The sequence below is a fragment of the Ursus maritimus genome, unplaced genomic scaffold, assembly GCF_017311325.1.
Source record: "Ursus maritimus isolate PB19 unplaced genomic scaffold, ASM1731132v1 scaffold_26, whole genome shotgun sequence".
In the NCBI taxonomy this organism is placed as follows: Eukaryota; Metazoa; Chordata; class Mammalia; order Carnivora; family Ursidae; genus Ursus; species Ursus maritimus.
This window is the reverse complement of record NW_024425119.1, coordinates 4,320,867-4,339,128: the sequence shown is the minus strand read 5'-3', so window position 1 is coordinate 4,339,128 and position 18,262 is coordinate 4,320,867. Positions and strand designations below refer to the sequence as shown.

Genomic DNA, 18,262 nt, shown 5'->3' with positions numbered 1-18,262 from the left:
CTCACATGCGTGCGGAGAAGATAAGGGGGAGATGGAGAGGCTGCCCCGAGGAGGTGGGATTTTCTTCTCTTATCTAGCCCACACATGCAAACTGAGCCCCCATTTAGGAAGGCCAGGGCCTGTTCTGAGTGCAGCGTGGCCAAAGCGCCCCCGTCTCATGACAGGCTGTCCTTACAGGGACACGGTGCTGCATAAGCAAACAAAACACAAGTCCAGGCGATGGCACAGGCCGCGAAGAAAAATAAGGACGGCAGAACGTTAGGAAGTACTGGGGGACAGAGCGGTCAGGCAAGGCCTCTCAGAAAGGTGGCATTTAAGTAAGGACCCAATCAAAGAGGGGAAGTGGTGGAAGAATGTTCTAGATAGAGGGAACAGCACGTGCAACAGCCCTGAGGTGGAAAGGAGCCTGGCTAACCCCGGGAGGAACAAGCTGCCCATGTGGCTGCAACAGAGTGAAGGAGGTGACACGAGGTAGGAGACCAGGAGGCGGGGTGGCAGGGGACAGATGGGACAAGATCTTGCAGGCATCAGTAAAGACAAGGTGGGCGGTGTTTTTAGCGTGCTGGGAAGGCCCGAGGGCTGGAGAGTGACATGATGTATATTTCCAATAGATCACTCTGGCTGCTGTTCAGAGACGGCCCCCAGAGGGCAATGGGGAAGCCGGGAGAGCAATCGGGAGGCCACCACAGGGATCAGGCACCGGCTGGTGATGAGCTCCACCAGACGGCTCTGGAGGGGTGGTGAGCAGCAGTATAACGAGGTCTATTTTTAAGGTAGGCTTCACAGGACTTGCTGGGCTTAAAAAGATGAGTAGTTTTTCATAGATGAGGAACCGGAAAGGTGATCTAGACTGGGCATGACAAAAAAAAGTGGGGGTATTCCCATGCATTACTAAAGCAGAGACGGTTCAAGCAGCCGGGGAGGAATGGGAGTTAAGAGCAGCAGCTTCCTGGTCGCCCACGCTGTGGAGTGGTCCTGTGCCCCCTGTACCTGGGAGCAGGCCCCGTGGAACTGTGTCAAGGCTCCCAAGGCATGGGCACACCTGGCCAAGAGCATCCACCCAGGCAACGGGCATCCACCGAGCTTTGCTGGGGGAATGGTTGCCACCACCCCTGTAACCACTAGGTGGCGCTCCAGGCTGGGTCAGAAGCTCTGAAACTTTCATCCAACTTCTCATACTGACTTTTTTCAATCTGGTCAGTTTCTATACTGCCGTCTCAATTTTTCTTTCATTAATCATACCATGGAAATTCATGATCTTCATGCTGAAGATTTATGGCTCTAAGAGCCAGAGCCTGGAATGATTGAGAGGAAACCTCGCAGCTGCCGGGTCACACCCCGCAGGTAGAGGAGCCTGCTAAAGAGACCTGGTGTTGGGACTCCTCGACTGCAGGATGGCCCTGCCACCCTGTGGTGGGGACACTGGGGCCCCAAGAACCCTCCCCGGGCCTGAAAAAGTTCTCACAGCACACCTTTCCCCGGAAGCCAGTTCCCACGGGGAGTGGGCCCAGCAGGGGCCCCTCTATACCTCCCTTCTCCATTGCCCTCCTGGGTAGAACTGCCGTGATGTCTGAGAGCCTCTATCCGGGAAAATCTCAACAGCTCAGAAACTCCCAGGGCCTGGTCATCTCTCTCAAAACGGTTCTCTGGCTTCTCGCTCCACATTCTTTGATTTGGTCTGCAAGCTTCCCAAAGCCCCACCCAGGAGCTTCCCTCCAGCACAGCAGGGACCTGTGGCTCTGTCCCCATACCTGCTTCCCTCTCACTTCCTGTCGGAGGTCCCACCACGCCCCAGGCTAGATCCCAGGTGAGACCTGGGGCCTACAGGGTCCTAAGGTGTGTTGCACACAGTGTCTGCTGAGTGAATGACACCGCTGCAGTACAATGGGGGGGTGGGTTCCTGCACACCCCACTGCTACTCTTCCATACCGTCAGGGCTCCCCTTGCTGAGATGAAGCCTCTGCTCCCTTCTCAGACCCACAAGCAGAGCCTCCAGGCAGGAAGAAAACATAAACAATAAGGATAGCAAGAGGGGACAGGCAGCCGTCCCACTGCCAGGCTGGGCCCACACCTGGTTTCCTGGTCTTTGGTGCGGGGCCTCTCCCATATCCTCACTCCAGAAGACCATGGAGTGTGCGCTGAGCCTGGGCCAACGGGTAGAAGGCACTGCCTTGGCCCCAGCCTCAACGGCCAGGTCCCAGCCACGCTCCCCTTCCTGCCTCTGGCCTGTTTCTCAGCCCACCCTGCACAGAGCTGCCTGCCTCCTTTCCCTGAGATGCTGCTTTCATCACGCTGCTCCTCCGTGACCTTACAATGCTTTAGCTCTCAGAGGCCCAATTTCCTTTAAAATGTGGGCTTTTGGACTAGAGAATTTCTCAGGTCCCTGCCAGCACAGACTTAGCCAAGCCTGAGACATGGTGCCATCATGTCCCTGCCCGGTGGTTCTCAACCCAGAGTGATTTTGCTCCTCTGGGGACACCTGGCAATACCTGGGGACATTTTTGGCTCTCGCAACTTGGAGTAGGGAGCTCCTACTGACATCTGAGTGAGTAGAGGCCAGGGTTACCGTCAAACAACCTACAATGCACAGGACAGTCCCTCACCACAAAGAACACCCAGCCCCAAATGCGGAGAGAAGTCTAGAAACCTTGCCCTATCCCCATCCCCATGCCAGCATCCACCCTCTGGCTATCACCTCAAGAAGACAGCCAGAAAGAACCCAGTGTGTTCCCTCCAGGGCTGGAGCAGCGTCCTGGTTCTGCAAGGGACAATAAAACATGAGAGGAGTAAGGAGTTGACAAGACTCCATCCGGGGAGCTGGTGAGAACTGGGGCAGGAGCAGGGAAGAGGCCAATGTCTGGTGCATGGCAATGGGCAGGAGCGAGGAGCTGACAGCTGACGGCAGAACAGGTTTGCTGGGCAGGAGGGCAAGAAGACAGGAAGCAGACCTCTGAAGCCAGAGCAAGGGAGGGTATGGCAGGAATGGGAGAGTGGAAGAGGAGGGAGGAGAACGGCCCTACGTGGAAGGTGCCCCTCACAGGAAGGAGACAAGGCCTGCAGTGGCACAGCCAAAGCTCAGTGCCAGAGAACTTACTTAGCTGGTGGCATTCGGGAAAATTCCCTTCCAAAACCAGAGGGCTTGTCTCAGCTGAGAGGACTGAGCCACAGTCAAACCCAAGGCAGGAAGAGACTCCGGGGTGAGCCAGGGTGACTCAGGGAACCAGGGTTTGTCCAAGGTTAGCACCGACCGACCTGAGGTCATCAACCAACGTGGTGCAGTCCAGGCCTGGTCAGCGCCCCTCTCCAGCAGGGGAGGCCCAGAGACCGTCCTGACTACCGAGCCTTCCAGCTCCCAGCCCCCTGCCTCAACTGAGGGCATTTCTAAGTGTTTTCAATTCTGTACCCCAAATAAATCCACGTCCAAATGTGAGAAAACAAGGTCCTACCCTGGCATTTGCTGAGGCCTTGATCTCCATGAGGGCAGGGATTTGGGTCTATTTTGTTCATTGCTAAATCCCCAAAGCCTAGAACAGTTCCTCATCCCTGGCAATGGCTCTGGGTGTCCCTCCTACAGGGCTCTCCTGCGAAGGCCCTTCACTGCCTGCATAAGGGAGAAGGTTCAGGCCCTTTCCGAGGGCCATCTCAGGACCTTCCTTGTCACCCTTGGGCCCATCCACCAGATGCCCACCAGGCAAACTGAGGCCTGGCCATATAGTAATATAGTAAATAAGCACTCCAGGCTCACCTCATTTATTACACCTGTTGTAATTAGCCAACTATCCCCATGGCATTTTTCTTCCTCTTTAGTTTGAATCCTATTGATTTGTAGTTTTAATATATGTTTCTGCCTTATGTCCTTATGTATTTTTCATGTGGGCATCCCGTTTCTCTGGGGGTGAGTCCCATAATTTCCCCTTCAAACCAACCTCCCTTCTGAGCTTAGCACAGAAAACACCACTCCCTGCATCTGCTCACAGCTGCCAACAGTCTGTCCCCCCATGCAGGGGTGGCCTTCCCTAAGGGCGACCTCCTAGGCCAGGGCTGGGCCCAGGGCAGCACATCGGGGACCTGCCAAACCTCCTGTGTAGACTTGTCACCCACCCCCACTAAAACACCAGCTTCCGGGGCCAGGTTCACACTCACCCATTCCTCTTCCATGGGAGGGCCCAGAACATGCCTGACATACTACACCAACATTTGCTCCATGGACAGATGGGTAGAAGGGGGTGGGAGGGCCTGAGCAGGCCACAGCCTGGGAACACGACCAGAACCAGACACATAAGCCCACCTGAATAAGAAGCTCCCCATGACCCCCTTATCTCTACTCCTGCAACCCCCAAGTGCCCCAAGTTACTCCCAACTCACCCCCTTATCCCTCGTTCGCCTGTGTAAGTCGCCCACTCATCTGCCCCACTCCCCCTCAGAGCCCCCTGGCTGTTTTCATCCCTGTGGCCTCATATGTCTCTGCAGAGCCCCCAACTCGGTCCCTGCGCCCCACCAGCCTCACCCCCTCTGCTTTGCAGGAGCTTTTCAAACACTAGGTCTCAGCACTCCCCGGCGCTCTCTACGAGACACGGCCAAGTGCAGCGTTTAATGGCATTTAATAAATTAGTGGATGTGGAGAATAAAAAAGAAAACTGAAACGACTTTAATTTCACAGCCCGACGTGCAGCTAGTAATGGTCCAGTCTGGCCCTGGGAGAAGCCAGCCTGCCAAGAACTTCATCCCAGGGAAAAGGGACACTGCATCGGCACCAGGAGTGGGGTGGCTACTTTGTATTTCAGACACCCCTTGCTTCCAAGGGGCCCTGCGTCTCATTCAGTGTCACAGCCATAAGGGGGGGAGGAGGGAGCCAGACAATGTCTTTGCCAAAGTCACCCTGCAGGCAGGAAGAACACAGCACAGAAGGGAGGTAGACACTGGGTGAGAAGTCTCCTTGTGAGGCTGTCCCTGGCCCCAGGCAGACCAGTCCCCACTTGCGCACCCAGGGTCCCAGCACTCAGCATCTGTCCATACCCACCGTGCCACCTTTGCACAATTCTGGTTCATCAAGAATTCTTTCTTAGTAACTCAAGAACGCACTTCCCTGTGGCTGGCATACATCAGTAGTCCCAGTTTTGCTCAAGCAGCCCACCAAACACAAGTGTGACAGGCTTTTAAATATTTGCAGGCCTATATCTACCATGCTTTCCCAGGTCTTCTTCTGGTCTTTTCCATGGCTTTTACATCTTTGTCTAATCCCTGCCCCACACTCACAGTTAAATTCCTGCGATGGAGGGGACAGCACAGAGTGCGAAGATACCCCTCTCACCTCCTACACTCTGAGCTCTATACTTCTAGTAATCCAGCCACAGCGTTCCTGGCTTAGTGGGCAGCCCCTCATGGTTTTGGCTCTGCACTGAGCTTGTGCATAATTTAAAGTGAAACAGCATGACTCCTTGGTCATTCTTTTTTTGACCCCACACTTTCTCTCCAATTTCTTCACAACTTCACCTCGCAGCCCCCAATATCACCAGCTTACATAGGTGACAGGGAGATCACACCCATATTTCTGAGCTGAATTTTCCTCCAAATAAACATTACATAAAGCATTTGCATATCTAAAACCCAGTTACATTTTGATTATTGCAGAATGAGGTTATCTTCTCAGATGGTTCTAGCAGACAGCATTTAAACATGGCCAAACTTCAGGGATGCTCTGTCTGGTTGCTGCAAGACTCGGAGGTTCACAGAGCTCTGAAACTATGTTTCAAGAGCCCACTTTTCTCAAGCGAGCATTGTAGAGACACGGAGACCATGGTAACCCCCTCTCCAACACACCAGAACCCCCCGTCCATTGAGAGTGGGTCCTATCAAAATACCTCACGTACCCTCAAACTCTAAAAAGTACACGACAGTCAGAGTCTGTGACAAGGGAAATCCCACTTGCTGAAGGTCTTGGCTGGAGGTAAAGGTCCAGGCACCAGCGGTCCTGGCCCCCAGCTGGCTGCCCAAAGGGCTTGGTGTCCTCTGACCCCAGGAAGGCAGGAAGCCGGCCTTGCTGAAGCACTGTCCATCTGTTTGGGCTTCCTGGCCTCAGCACGGAGGGCAGCTGCCCTGCCCAGGGGCTCACTCCAACCAAGGCATCTGCGGGACTCTAGGCTGACCCGCCCTGGGGGCAGGGAGAGTCTGGGTCTGTCCCTGGGCTTCAAAGGCCAGGGTAGGGATGCCAAGAGTGGGCCTAGTTCCTGATATGTCTGATGCCTGGAGAGCAAGGGGTGTCCACATTGCGCTACCCCAATGCAGCCCCTTTACACTCTGGTCTTCTGCAGCCACTCCTCTGTCTGGGAGAAAGGCCTGCAGAGCCCCGTGGTTCACCTGCCCCACTGCCACCTGCACCCCAGCCTCTGAGCCATCTGGAAGCCTCCAATCAGACAGCAGGTCCCAGATCAACTTCCTCAGGTGCCAGCATCTTCCTACTTCTCAAGCTGAGCAGGGGGTTTGGGGGGGGGATGAAAAAGGAGGTAGAGACGAGCCCAGCACCTCCTGGGGGGCCCAAAGTGGGCCGGAGGCTGTTGGAAGGAAGTCTGAGGAACAGCCCCCAGAAGGACCACAAAATGATGTGTGGCCCGGACGCCAAAGAGCAGTCGATGACACAAAGCTCCTGCCAGCCTTGTAAAGCAGGAGCAATCACTCACCAGTCCATAAACATTGATTCCCGCCACCATCGCGGCCCTTCCTGGGCCAGCCAAGCGTGCGGGGGGCGGGGGGTGCTGGGGAGAAGGGACACATAGGAGCATTTGTAGCCTGGCGCTTCCCAAACGGACCCCTGCCGTCCTGCTCCCCGCGGGCAGCGGGAGGCTGGAGGCCCTGACAGCGAGATTCTGCTCAAGGCCCTGGACAGGGGACACCCGGGAGAGCACACAGCTGCTTCACGTCCCTCTTCAGGAACACACCAGAGGAAGTCGGCTAAAACACTGAAGGGACAGGGGGCAGGCCTGGGAAGGACTTCCCAAGAGGGAAGCTGATGGTCCTTTGCCCTGGCCCCTTCTAGAGGCTCTGTTCCCTGAGCTAGTTGGCACACTGCCCTTTGCTGAGACAGTTGGGGGGAAGGGGGGCGATGACCCTTGGACATGTCTTCTCCCCGAACTCCGGAACTTGTCAACCCTCGACAGGAAAGAGTTTGGAGCCTGAGGCCACCCACACCCAGTAACATACACAGGCAGGGTGTCAGTGTAGGAAGGGGTGCTGTCTCTGCTGGGGTGGGGGGTCATACGTGTAGCTCTCCTTACCTGTACCCCAAGGGCCATGACTGCCTGAGCCCCAGGACCTGGGGCAGACCCATGCGGGGAGCACAGTCGGAGGCACGGTCTTTACTCCCGAGGTCGCTGTAAATTGGGAGGGAAGGCGCCAAGGACTCAGAAAAGCCTGTCAAAGGAGTCTGGAGAAAGGATTTTCCCAATCACCAGCATATTTTTTCCTTCCTGCATTTGTTTTATTTTGTGGGTCTGGGGAGAAAGGCATTCTGACAGTGTCAAAGCGTGGAGGGGTACGTGGAGCCAGGGCTGCTGCGGGAGGCAGGGATGGGCTCAGGAAACCAGCCTTCAAGGATCACAGTGACACGGGCGGCCACATGGGCTTCTCGGAGAGGCAGAACCACCGGCCGCCCGGATCTCAGGAGGGTGGCCTCGGGGACAGCCACGTGCTGTGCGGCTCCGGCGGGCCACCTGGCCTTGCGGGGATGGTGTGCTGCTAAAGGACTCGGGGAGAGAAAGCAGCTCCCCGGCACTTGGGGACACAGAGAGGATGAATAGGATTATGCCTGCCGAGCACTTTGTGTTCCTTGGAATATAAATATCGTACAAGGTACTGTGCTATTATTCAAACTCCTTGGAAAATGCAGGCAAACAGGACAAAGATCCGTTGAATGCCTATCACATCTTTCCAGCAAAGAGCTCAAATGAGACTATAACTCATCCTGGAGAATGGGCAAGGGGGTGGGGACTGTCCTCCTGTTTGAGGAAAGGTCCCCCCCCCCGCCCCTGAGAGGTGAAGAGAAGTCACACAGTGGAAACATGTCCCTTAGTGGTGCCTCTCACGCAGTCACAAATGGACACCCTTTTAATAATCGTCTACAGCTCAAGTTCAGCAAATAACAATTTATAATGACACATACAGCTATCAGGAAAGATTGTGACTGACAACCAGGTCCATCTGTGGCCCCAGGACAGCCACCCACACGCACTTCCGTATAACCCTCGGACGTGGCCGACACATGACTGGTCTTCTCTCCAGGGATCCGATGCCCACGGCCCGATTATTTACACCGCCAGATGGGAGCCGTGTCCACGCATGCCAGGATTTGGCATTTCTGACATGCTTTGTGGAGGACATAGGCTGGTGATGGTCAGATCCCTCTGCCAGAGATGGTCTCCTCAGCAACCTAAGTGACCCCCTGAGACCCCTCCCCCCCCCGCCCCCGTGCCAGGCCCTGCCCACGTCTTCGTCCTCCTAGCAGACAGGAGACCACGCCCGCCCTACACAATGCATGCAGTTCAGGCACGCTGCTGAAAGCTGCCTGTCCAGAGTCTGGCCAGACAAACCTGCGGAGCTCGGAGCTTGCTGGTGGTGGAGCCGGGCCTCACTCCTTCCCCGTCCCCAACCTCCCTGTATTAACCCTTCGATGCCGTGCTGCCGGGGACAGGAGAGCACAAGTGCTCCCCAACACAGACCAGCCACCAGAGCAGTTCCGAGGGCTCTGCTTCTTCTGCCTCATTTAACCCTCTCAACCCGGTGGCGGGGGACAGGGATGCTATTTTTGTTCTCCCCATTTTACAGATGAGAGAACAAAGACACAGAGAGGTTAAGTGATGAAGGAACTCAGGAAATCGGACTCCAGAAACCGTGTTCTGACCTGCCATGCCCCACTGCATAGACCCAGGTCATCCCAAATCAGCCAGAAAGCATGTCCCCTAGACACGTCTTTATCCAGAGGAAGGAAGGCTGGCTGTGGCGTGGTGTGCAGGAGCACCACGGCCTGGAAGCCTGCTTGTGCCCTCGGGAGGCTGGGCGGGGGAGCGGGGAGAGAAAAGGCAGTGACGGTGGACAGTGGCAGTGGTGACGGGGTGGTGTCGAGGGTGACGATGATGAGGAAGACAGGAACAGCACTGATGAGGACACTAGCGTTTACTGACCCCACGTTACATGCCAGGCACTGTGTCAACCCCTCTCCACAAAAACCATACGAGATGGTTATTAGTATTTCCCTCCCCTCCACTGTGCACACGGGAAAACTAAGGATCAGAGATTACGTATCTCGTCTAAGCTCACACATGGAGTTGGCAGGCCTGGGATTTTAATCCAATTTGATGTAATTCCAACTCCTATGGCTGAAACCTCTCTGTGCCTCCTACAGACCTAAGAAAAATTCAAGACCTCAATTTATTAAAACTTTTCAACAACTTTCTAGGGCAATCTGAGTCAAGGGAGGTGGGAAGGAAAGAGAGTCCAGTGTGAGGGAGGGAAGTAAGTGGGGCATGGCTGGAGTGGCAGGCAGAGAAGGTGGGCAAGGACAGGGAGCGAGCAGAGGGGAAGACATGTCCTCTCTGCAGGCAGGGGCGTGTGTATGGGGTGTACATGGGTTGGGGCTGCTGAAGTCCAGCCAAGGTAATATACCTACTTCGCTGATTTCACCAGAGTTATAAAAATTGTTGGCTTTACCTCTGCAAGAAGAAACAAAACTAATTTGGAGCTCAACAGGCTTTCTTGTTATGCCTGTATTTCCACAAAAGGGGAGATGGTGGAAATAATCACAATCATCTGTTGTTTGTTTTCTAGAATGTTCTTTCACATACATGGTCTCACACAGGCAGTCCCTACAGCCTCATGAGGAAGGGTCACCCCACTTTATAAATGAGCCCAGGGGATCAAGCCCTCCTCCCACGCAGTGCCTGTAACCAACCCATGTGGTAGGCAGAAGAGCTTCATCTGACCCACCAGGAAAGGAGCTTCGGAGCAACTCACAGAAGCGACTCAAAGATCACCCACTTTCTAGAAAGGACGAACAAGGAAGGCCTGACTGCTGACCTGTTCACAGAGCATTCTGCCATCAGTCTCTCACCAGGTGCCCCCAAAGTGTCTGCCCCGTGCCAGGAGTGTGCTGGCCATGGCAGCACACGAGCCAGAGATGGGGTCCCTACCCCAGGAACATCCGAGCCAGCTGGACCAGCAAGTCTAGGTGACGTGAACCAGCCACAACACAGAAGAATACCCGGCCAGTGCTGAGCGTCTGGGTCAGGGAAGGCTGCACACAACTCTGGCCTTGGAACCAGGGAGACGGGATTCCAATTCCCAGCGCCCTCATTCACCCTTGGGGTGGGGAAGCCTCGGAAAACAACTTTCCCAGTGCTGGTTTTTAAATGGGGGATTTGTGGTACCTACCGACCAGAATCGTCATTGGGATTAAATGAGATTCATGAAAATAAACTTCCTCGCATGGTGCCGCGTACAAGGCTATGAACGGGAGTCGTTATTAGTAGTCACGGGCCGCAGTCTTCATTCACCCCCGTTACAGAGACCAGGCGGGGTGGCTGTCAGCCAGGGGCCAGGGTCCAGCGGCAGAGAGCGGCGGAGAGGTCCTGCCCCAGCTGGACCCAGCTGTCCCCAGCCCCCAGCCCACCCGGCCCCGTCTCTGCGGACCTCCTCCCCCCACACCGCACAGCACGTCTGCCCAGACATGCTTTACTCACCCTGCCGTCCTCCCGCTCCCCAGCCACCCATCTCCGGGAGGCAGCTCGCTTTCCCGATTTGTGAGCTGCTTTCTTTTGGCAGGGAGCTGCTGCCGTCTGTGCTCTGGACCATAAAACAAGTTTTCATCAATAAATTAAGATAAGCGGAAAGCCAGCTCTAGAGGAGGCGGGCTGAGGTGGGCAGGCGGGCGGCCGAGAAGTCGGTCTGTGACCCAGAAGGGACCGAAGTAAATCTACAGCAAGACTAGGGCTCATGGCCTCCTCTCCCTGGGTCCCAGGAGCCCCAACTGACCCAGACTTCTCAGAGAGGGGGAGACACAGGAAGTCACCGTGCCTCTCTTGGGGCCCATTCCATCCTCGGGGCGGGTAAGCCAGTGGCAGTCACAAGTCGTGTCAGGTTCTCAGCAACACTCTGAGCCCAAGTAATGATCCCAATCACTGCATTAGACAAGCTAAATCTAATCAGACACCGGCCTGCCCAATCACTAACACTAGACAGCCACCCCTAAAAATAAAAACGCCATTCTCGTGGAACCTCCCACACCTCCACGCGAACCGCCAGGCCCCCCAAATGCACCGTGCATGCCTCTGCCTCCATGCCTCGCTCACAGCCTCTCCCCTACCTACAACCAGGTAGACTGGGTTCCTCTTCACCTTTCTCCATCCAACCTGGGGCCTTCAAGGCCCAGCTGACGACCTCCTCCCCTCCTCTCCCAACCACAACATTCTGCAGTGGCTGGACTGTCTGACAACTCATCGGCCTTAGAACCTTCTCCCACCTTGCCAGTACTGACCTTTGCCGGGTGTATATTCCAGCCTATGACAGCTGTGCGTGTAGGCGCCTCCCGTCACACCTCTCTGCGCATTGCCCTGGCACAGAGCTCAGTGCTGGGTGCAGAGAGGTCCTCGTTTATCGACAGCCAGGTATCGACTGAGGGGGCCCAGGTGAAGGAGGGCCGTGGGGCCATGAAAGCAAGGTCAGTTTTGCTCAGCAACAGGACAGTCTCCCCAACGCTGGTGCGACAGTATACAACCTCCTTCTGTCCCGACACTCGTCAACAAGCCAAGCACATGGCGGAAGACAGGCCAGCTGTCTGTCCACAGCACTCACGGAGAGGTGCGCGGCTCTGCATATGTTTAGGAGTTAGTCGACAGGTAAGCCTTTAGATGAAGCGGTGTAATGAGCCCGACCGCACGGCACCCAGCACAGCGCACCTAACAGCCGTGAACCTCGGCGAGTGGATCTGTCCTCCAGCCTCTCTCCACTCCCCCACCCCTAAAACAAAAGGCTGAACTTAATAATATCCCAAATCCCTTCCAGACCTAAGATCCTGGGATTTCACTTCTGCTCCATCCTCCTTCTAGCCGTGAGTTAGGTAGGATGACCGCAGTTAGTCCTCTCTCTGAGGGAAGAGGCCAAAGCCTTCGGGGTTGCAGGACCTGCTCACACACTGCGGGCCTGCATCCTGCCCCCCGCCTCGGGAAGAGGGGCCCCACTTCTCTCTCACAGAATGGAGCACAGAGGGAAAGTACCAGGCTGTGAGCTGGGCCTGAGAAGTGCTGTGTCATGTACACTTACCGCTTACCCCATGATCTAAACCCCCCAGTAAAGGAAACGGATGACACTGAGACAGAAGACATGCTGCCCCCCCGCCCCCCGTCAAGGATTCAGTTGGATGCCCATTCAGCACCCTGCCTCAGGAACCCGCCATGTACATACACTCAAACAGAGGGAAGAGATGGCGAAGTTTCAGGCCACAGTGACATTAAATCAGCACTGCTAATTATACCCCAACCTGGACATAAATCAGAATCGATTACTTCTGAGCTCAGGCGCGTCCCAGACCTGGAAGGAGCAGAGTAAAGTGAGGGCTTTGATTAGTCTAGGCTGTAGAGAGGTCTCGCTCTAAAGCAAATCCCAAATCCCAGTGGGCACTCACTCCCCTCTCCCACCCCGTCCCCCTCACCACACACACAGATAAGCACTCCCTTCGCCAAGACCTGGAGGGGGCAAATGATGCCACTTCATAAAGAGCAAACAGAGGGAAAATAACCTACGTGTTAAATTGTGAGTTGGCAGGACGCGCGCTGAGAACAAAGTTCAGAGAATGGAACAGAAACATATTGACAATAGCAAAAAATTACTACGCATTTTCATATGAGATCCCAGGGAATAAATTTGCTCTTGCTTTTGCTTATTCAACAGAAAAAAAAAAAAAGAGAGAGCAAGAGAGAGCAGTAGCCAGAGAGGGACGAGGACGCAGCAGAATGCAGACGCTTGCACTTTGCGCCTCCACATTTCCCTTAAGCTCTCAAAGAGTGTTTTTTTGAGATACAGGCTGACATGGGAATCAGAAGAAAGAAAAAAAAATAACACTGTGAGTGGAGAGGTTTAGGGTGCTGCCTCAAGGGGCAGCCACAAAACAGACACCCTCAAATTATTAGGGAGAGGTGCCGCCCCCATTCACTTGGCAGCTTTGCATCTTTGGAAGTAGAAGTTACTTTAAAAAAAAAATTTACTCGGAGCCAGAACCTTTAACATCCGTGGTACCAACTGCTCAGGGGAACGAGCGCCTGGCTTCACGGCAGGAAGATTCTGACCTCTGCGAAAGCGAGCCTCCCAGGTAGTCCTCCAGGTTCCGCTCCTTCTGCAGAAGCAGGTCACCAGGGCCCAGAGAGGAGGGGTGCTTAGCCAGCACCCGAACCACCGCTGCGGGAGGGGGCGCCAGTCCATGTTGGGGTTCACCAGGCTTTGCCTGTGGGCATGATACCATGAACGCCCAAAACACCAGACCTAGGTTAGGATCGCGCCCCCCGCACCGGTGCCCACGCTGTCCCCCGGGTCACAGAATGCCCGAGGTCCTCTGCTTGCCCTGAATGGCAGTACTTTTTTTCCATGCCATTGCTGGTACTCTGAACAATGTCTTCCGGATCAGGGTGTCTGTCCCAGTCTCCTGAAAATGTGCTGCTGCACCCACGCCCCCTACCTCGGGGACATATTTCCTTCACCTCTCCTTCCATTCTGGAGTTAAAACTTGGATCTGTGACCAGCGGTTACGAGCACAGGCTCTGGAGTGAACACCTGGGCTTTGAACCCCAGTTCTACCCCTTCCCAAATGTAACTGGGCTGGTTGGCCTCTGTGACTCTGACTCCTCATCTGTAAAATGGAGAGAAGAGTGCGATCTCCAAAAAAATCCACGTAGTATACTTACAAGATGGTTGTGAAAATTAAATAGAATAGAACTGGTGAAGCTCTCAGAACAAGAGCACGGCCTCATGTCATGGAGGTGCGCCACTGTCATGGTCATCGCTACTCTTCCGCGTCTCATCCATCTCGAATCCGTCGGCCACATCCCTGCAAATCTCCTGCATCTGTCTCCATGCCCACAGCCCACTTCCTGCTTTCACCCCTCTGGCAGGAACACTGGGAGGCGCCCCTGGTGGTAACCCCCGCCCCCGCAATCCAAGCATTCTGCCCAGAGCACACCGTGCCTCATCGTGCGGACCCTGGAGGCTCCCGCCACCCCTGGAACTCCTTAGCAAGGTGTTCATTGGAGACCTTCGATGAGCTCATCTTTTCATTATTAGCACCTCTATCCCATACAATCTGGGTACTCGTCCCTCTGTGATACACCCCACGGCTTTGGCCCATATGCCTCTCTTCTAGCTCTTCCCCCACCAGCCACACTCGTCCTTCCCATGAAGGGTCCATGACCTCCACCCTGCCCCTCCTCCAGCTTATGCTTCCATGTCCGCGCACTCGAACACCTGACCACTCACGGCACCTAACATATTTGCCTTGCAATGATTCACTCCTTGTTGCTTTTGCCTAAGCCAACTCTTATTTTACATCTCCCACTGCACCTCCCAGATAGTGGGTTTCCAAAAGGTAACGTTTTTCAAGTCGGAGCTATGTTTTCCTGAAGGCAAGCTCCCAGCAGGATGGGACTAAGATGGTACAATTTGTTCTGTGCGGTGCCCAGCTGGTTCTCCACTTATACTGTCAAGGACCATAATGGTCAAGAGCAAGCCCCACCGCCATGAACACCAAGTGCAGCCCACACAAGTGCAGCCCAGAAACGTCCTATCAAAGGCAGCTACATCCCCGCCCTTACCCCAAGGCACATGACCACAGGGATGACCAAGGCCCTTCCTTTGTGTGGCTGAGTCACGCAATCATCTGGCTTTCTTTCCTTCGTCATCATTAAGCACAGACAGTGACAGGAACCATGTCAAGCAGCACTGAGCACCTCCCAGGATCTCAGAGTGCCCTTCCTGACCACCACAGGGCAGAAGTGGGCACCCCCCTCTGGGCCCCCGACTCATACACCCACTCGCCAACATGTTCTCTCCACCCAAATGCCTCACAGGGATCTCTCCTTAAATACCTTCACAGGAGAAATCTTGATGCTCCAGCCGCAGGGAACCCAAGAGTCACCAGCAGCTCTCTGCCCGACCCTGTGTCCTACGCTGTCCATCCCCCCATCCGGCCGGTTCTGCCTCCAAGTTCCATCTCTGGTCCATCCCCTTCTCTCCATGTCCATGGCTACCATCCCTTCTTGAACCGCTGCACTCTCTCCATGTCCATGGCTACCATCCCCTCTTGAACCGCTGCACTTCTGTTCTGCTTTCCCTCCTGCACTCTTGCCCTTCTAGAGCCCACTTGCCACAGAGCAGCCAGAATGGTCGTTGTTCAAACTCCCAATTCCAAATCCTTCCTGCAGCCTGCGAGACCCGCGATGATCTGGCCTCTGCCTTCCTCGCCTCCTCACTCTGTCCACGCTGACCTCTGTGGGCTCCCAAAGCGCCCCACACTACTTTGTATTTGTTGTTTCCTTCATCCAGAATGTGCTTCCTTAGGTAGTCACGTGGTCGGTTTATTCTTACACTTCAAGTTTCCCTTGCTTCCTTCCCATCTTGTATGACAATCTGTTATGACTTGAAGTGTTTGTTTATTATTGTCTGTCTTCCCTGTTAGAACATGAATTCCAGGAGATGAGGGAGCTCTGGCTTGTTCCTTGTGCATCTCCAGGGTGCTATGCTGCGCCGGGCGCGTGATAAACGTTCAATAAATATCTGTGCATGGGAGGGACAAAGAGAGGAAGGGGACCAGGAGACTTGGAAATCCTCTGTCCTTGAGAACTTTCCTCTAAAGTAGCACTTAGGACACGGATGAAGCCTCTTGGGCATCCCCAAGATCCCGGGAGCAGTGGCAGGGTGCCAAGGAGCAGCTCGGAGAGAATGCCACGGGATGTAAACAGCCCCGGCAAACAAGAAAAAGACGGAACGGGGGCTATAAAGTCGATGGCCTCGAGTGAGTTAAAATTCCCACCCTGGCTGTGCAACCTTAGGAAAGCTACTTAATCTCTCTGGGCCTTAATTTCTCACTTACAAACTGGAGGCCACGCCAAATTCCCGAGGTTGTGTCAATACAGTGCTGGGTATAGAGCAGATGCTCACGTAAAATTCTTTTTCCAAAGATGCTAAGGGCTCAGACCCACGCACTCTAATTAAATGAGCGCACCCTCCTGCTCCCCAGGTGCTGTGCTGTCTAGGCGTCACCGTCACTTATGTCTCAGCCACCTCATCTCGGGCCCTCACCTGAAGCACAAGAGGCAGTGAGGAGGGGTGCAGCGAAGTTGCAGAGGGCTCCAGGAGCACGCCATGCTGTCCACGGAGACCAGGTGCATTCAGTTGCTGGGGAACCTCTGCGGGGAGTCGTCAAGGGAAGCCCGCTCCCAGACCGACCCATCATTCCCAACCATGGCAGAAGAACCCAGGAGCAGGCACCGGGCTCCAGGAGAGAGGTCAGGGCATGGTGTTAACCAACAGTGCTCGGGATGTGGGGTCACCCCAAGCTGCTTGCAACCTCAGTGAGAGGGGGGACAATGGAGGATAAGAGCCAACTCACCTGACATCTTGGTCTCAAATACCAAATAGCAGTTCAAAACCCAGGGAAGGAGTCATGGCTCCCTCTGCCCTTTGTTGCTCGAAGGAGATGACAAGTTACACTGCCCAGGCCAAAAATGCTCCCTGAGGTCTTCCTCCCTCCAGGAAAGGAGGGCCCGCCTTGTCCTTCCCACCCCAGCAGAGAGAACACCAGGGAGATTGTAAGCCCCAGAATATATCCCAGATAGAGAGAACACGTCTTGGGCCCATGGCCCTTAGACACGAAGGCTCTCCCCAGAGTCTGTGGGCAAGGACACCAGGGTGAAGATTCGACCCAAGACATTGTCAAGCTGCACCTGCAGATAGATGGGTCAACTCTCAACTAGCCCTTGAGACCCCCGTACTTGCCAATACCACCCCAGCACCCCTCTTTCCCTGGCCCAATTATTCCTTCTAAGACTGCTTTTACCATGTCATTTCTATGCTCAGGAGCACCACTGGCTCCCCTGCCTGGGTGAGGAGCCCAAACCCTCTGGCCGAAGAGTCAAGGTCCTCCGTGAGCCGACCATGGGCTCATCTCCCAGTACAACCGTTGTGAGCCACTCATCGTCACCCAGAGAGCCCCTGTCTGGCAGGAAGATCTCCCTTCTCCTGAGTCACCCTGCAAGACCAGCTAAGGTCCTGCTCCTTCAGAGGCATCTGTCTCAGATGCAGAGCATAAAGAAACCTAAGGAATAAAATCCAATCCTCTCCATTTCTGGGCACTGGCGGTTTTAGTCCTCTGCCCAAAGCCTCCTGACTTGTCGCGCTTGGTGGTGAGAGAGAAGCCATCGCAGCAGGTAGGAAGGGCATCGGAAGGGGACAGCCAGCAGGCAGGCTCCAGGAACCTTGCTGAGATGCCAGCAAAGGGGAGCCGGGTGGGAGCAGTGAAGGGGCCTGGCTTTGAACAGGAGAGCTTGTTGGGGATAATGTATACCCCCCGCGTCTCAGCGGGTTTCAGCTAGTTGAGTTTATAATAGAACAAGCAGTCGCTGTTGTTCTTGGATGCCACAGCTCTGTGACGGGGGAGTGAGTGCTGCCGAGATACAGCAGCCATAAAGCAGAAGACGGCCCATCAGGGGCCGTGACACTCCGCAGGGACCAGGTTTTACGGTCCTAGAAAGAGGAGGTTCCAAGAAACCTGTGAGCACGGCCTTTCCATCACAGAAGGAAATAGAGCGGGACCCCCGGCTCAGGGACAGAAGCAGGTCAGACTCGGAGAAGAAAGCCGAGCCAGAACCCCGCGTGCTTGAAGGGGAAGGACTGAGCACCCCCAGAGCTGGCAGCAGAGAACTACCCACCTGCTGCCCCCAGAGTCCCCTGTGGGGTGAGCAGGGCCAGAAACTTCCCCTCACTCTGCAAACAGGGTGAGGCATGAAGTCCAGAAGGCGAGGTAGGAGCAGGAAACTCCAAAGCCCAGTGAACTGCAGAAGGCAAGCTTCTGCTTTTACTTTTGAGAGTCATGGGAAACGTGACAGGGAAGGGTTGCCTAACTCACCAGACTGTGGAGGTTGCTGGCACACAAAATTGGTGGGAGAAGGAATCCCCAATCGTCAGTGCTGCCTGCTAGGCGCCTGCCACCCAACTCACTCCTGACACTCTGCAA

General features: G+C 54.9%; 1 protein-coding gene across 9 annotated transcripts in view; it reads right to left on the bottom strand.

The window, feature by feature from the left end:
• The window catches only part of TSPAN9 (tetraspanin 9), a 198,403-nt gene that overhangs the window by 9,021 nt on the left and 171,120 nt on the right, over window positions 1-18,262 (bottom strand). The window contains exon 1 of one of the 9 annotated variants that reach the window (XM_008704870.2): window positions 15,117-15,293. The exons of the other annotated variants lie outside the window; for them this stretch is intronic. Within the exon in view, the coding sequence (XP_008703092.1) occupies window positions 15,117-15,281 (165 nt within the window). The 5' untranslated portion in view covers window positions 15,282-15,293. Of the gene's footprint in view, window positions 1-15,116; window positions 15,294-18,262 lie in introns of those variants that run through there. 9 annotated transcript variants of the gene reach the window in all.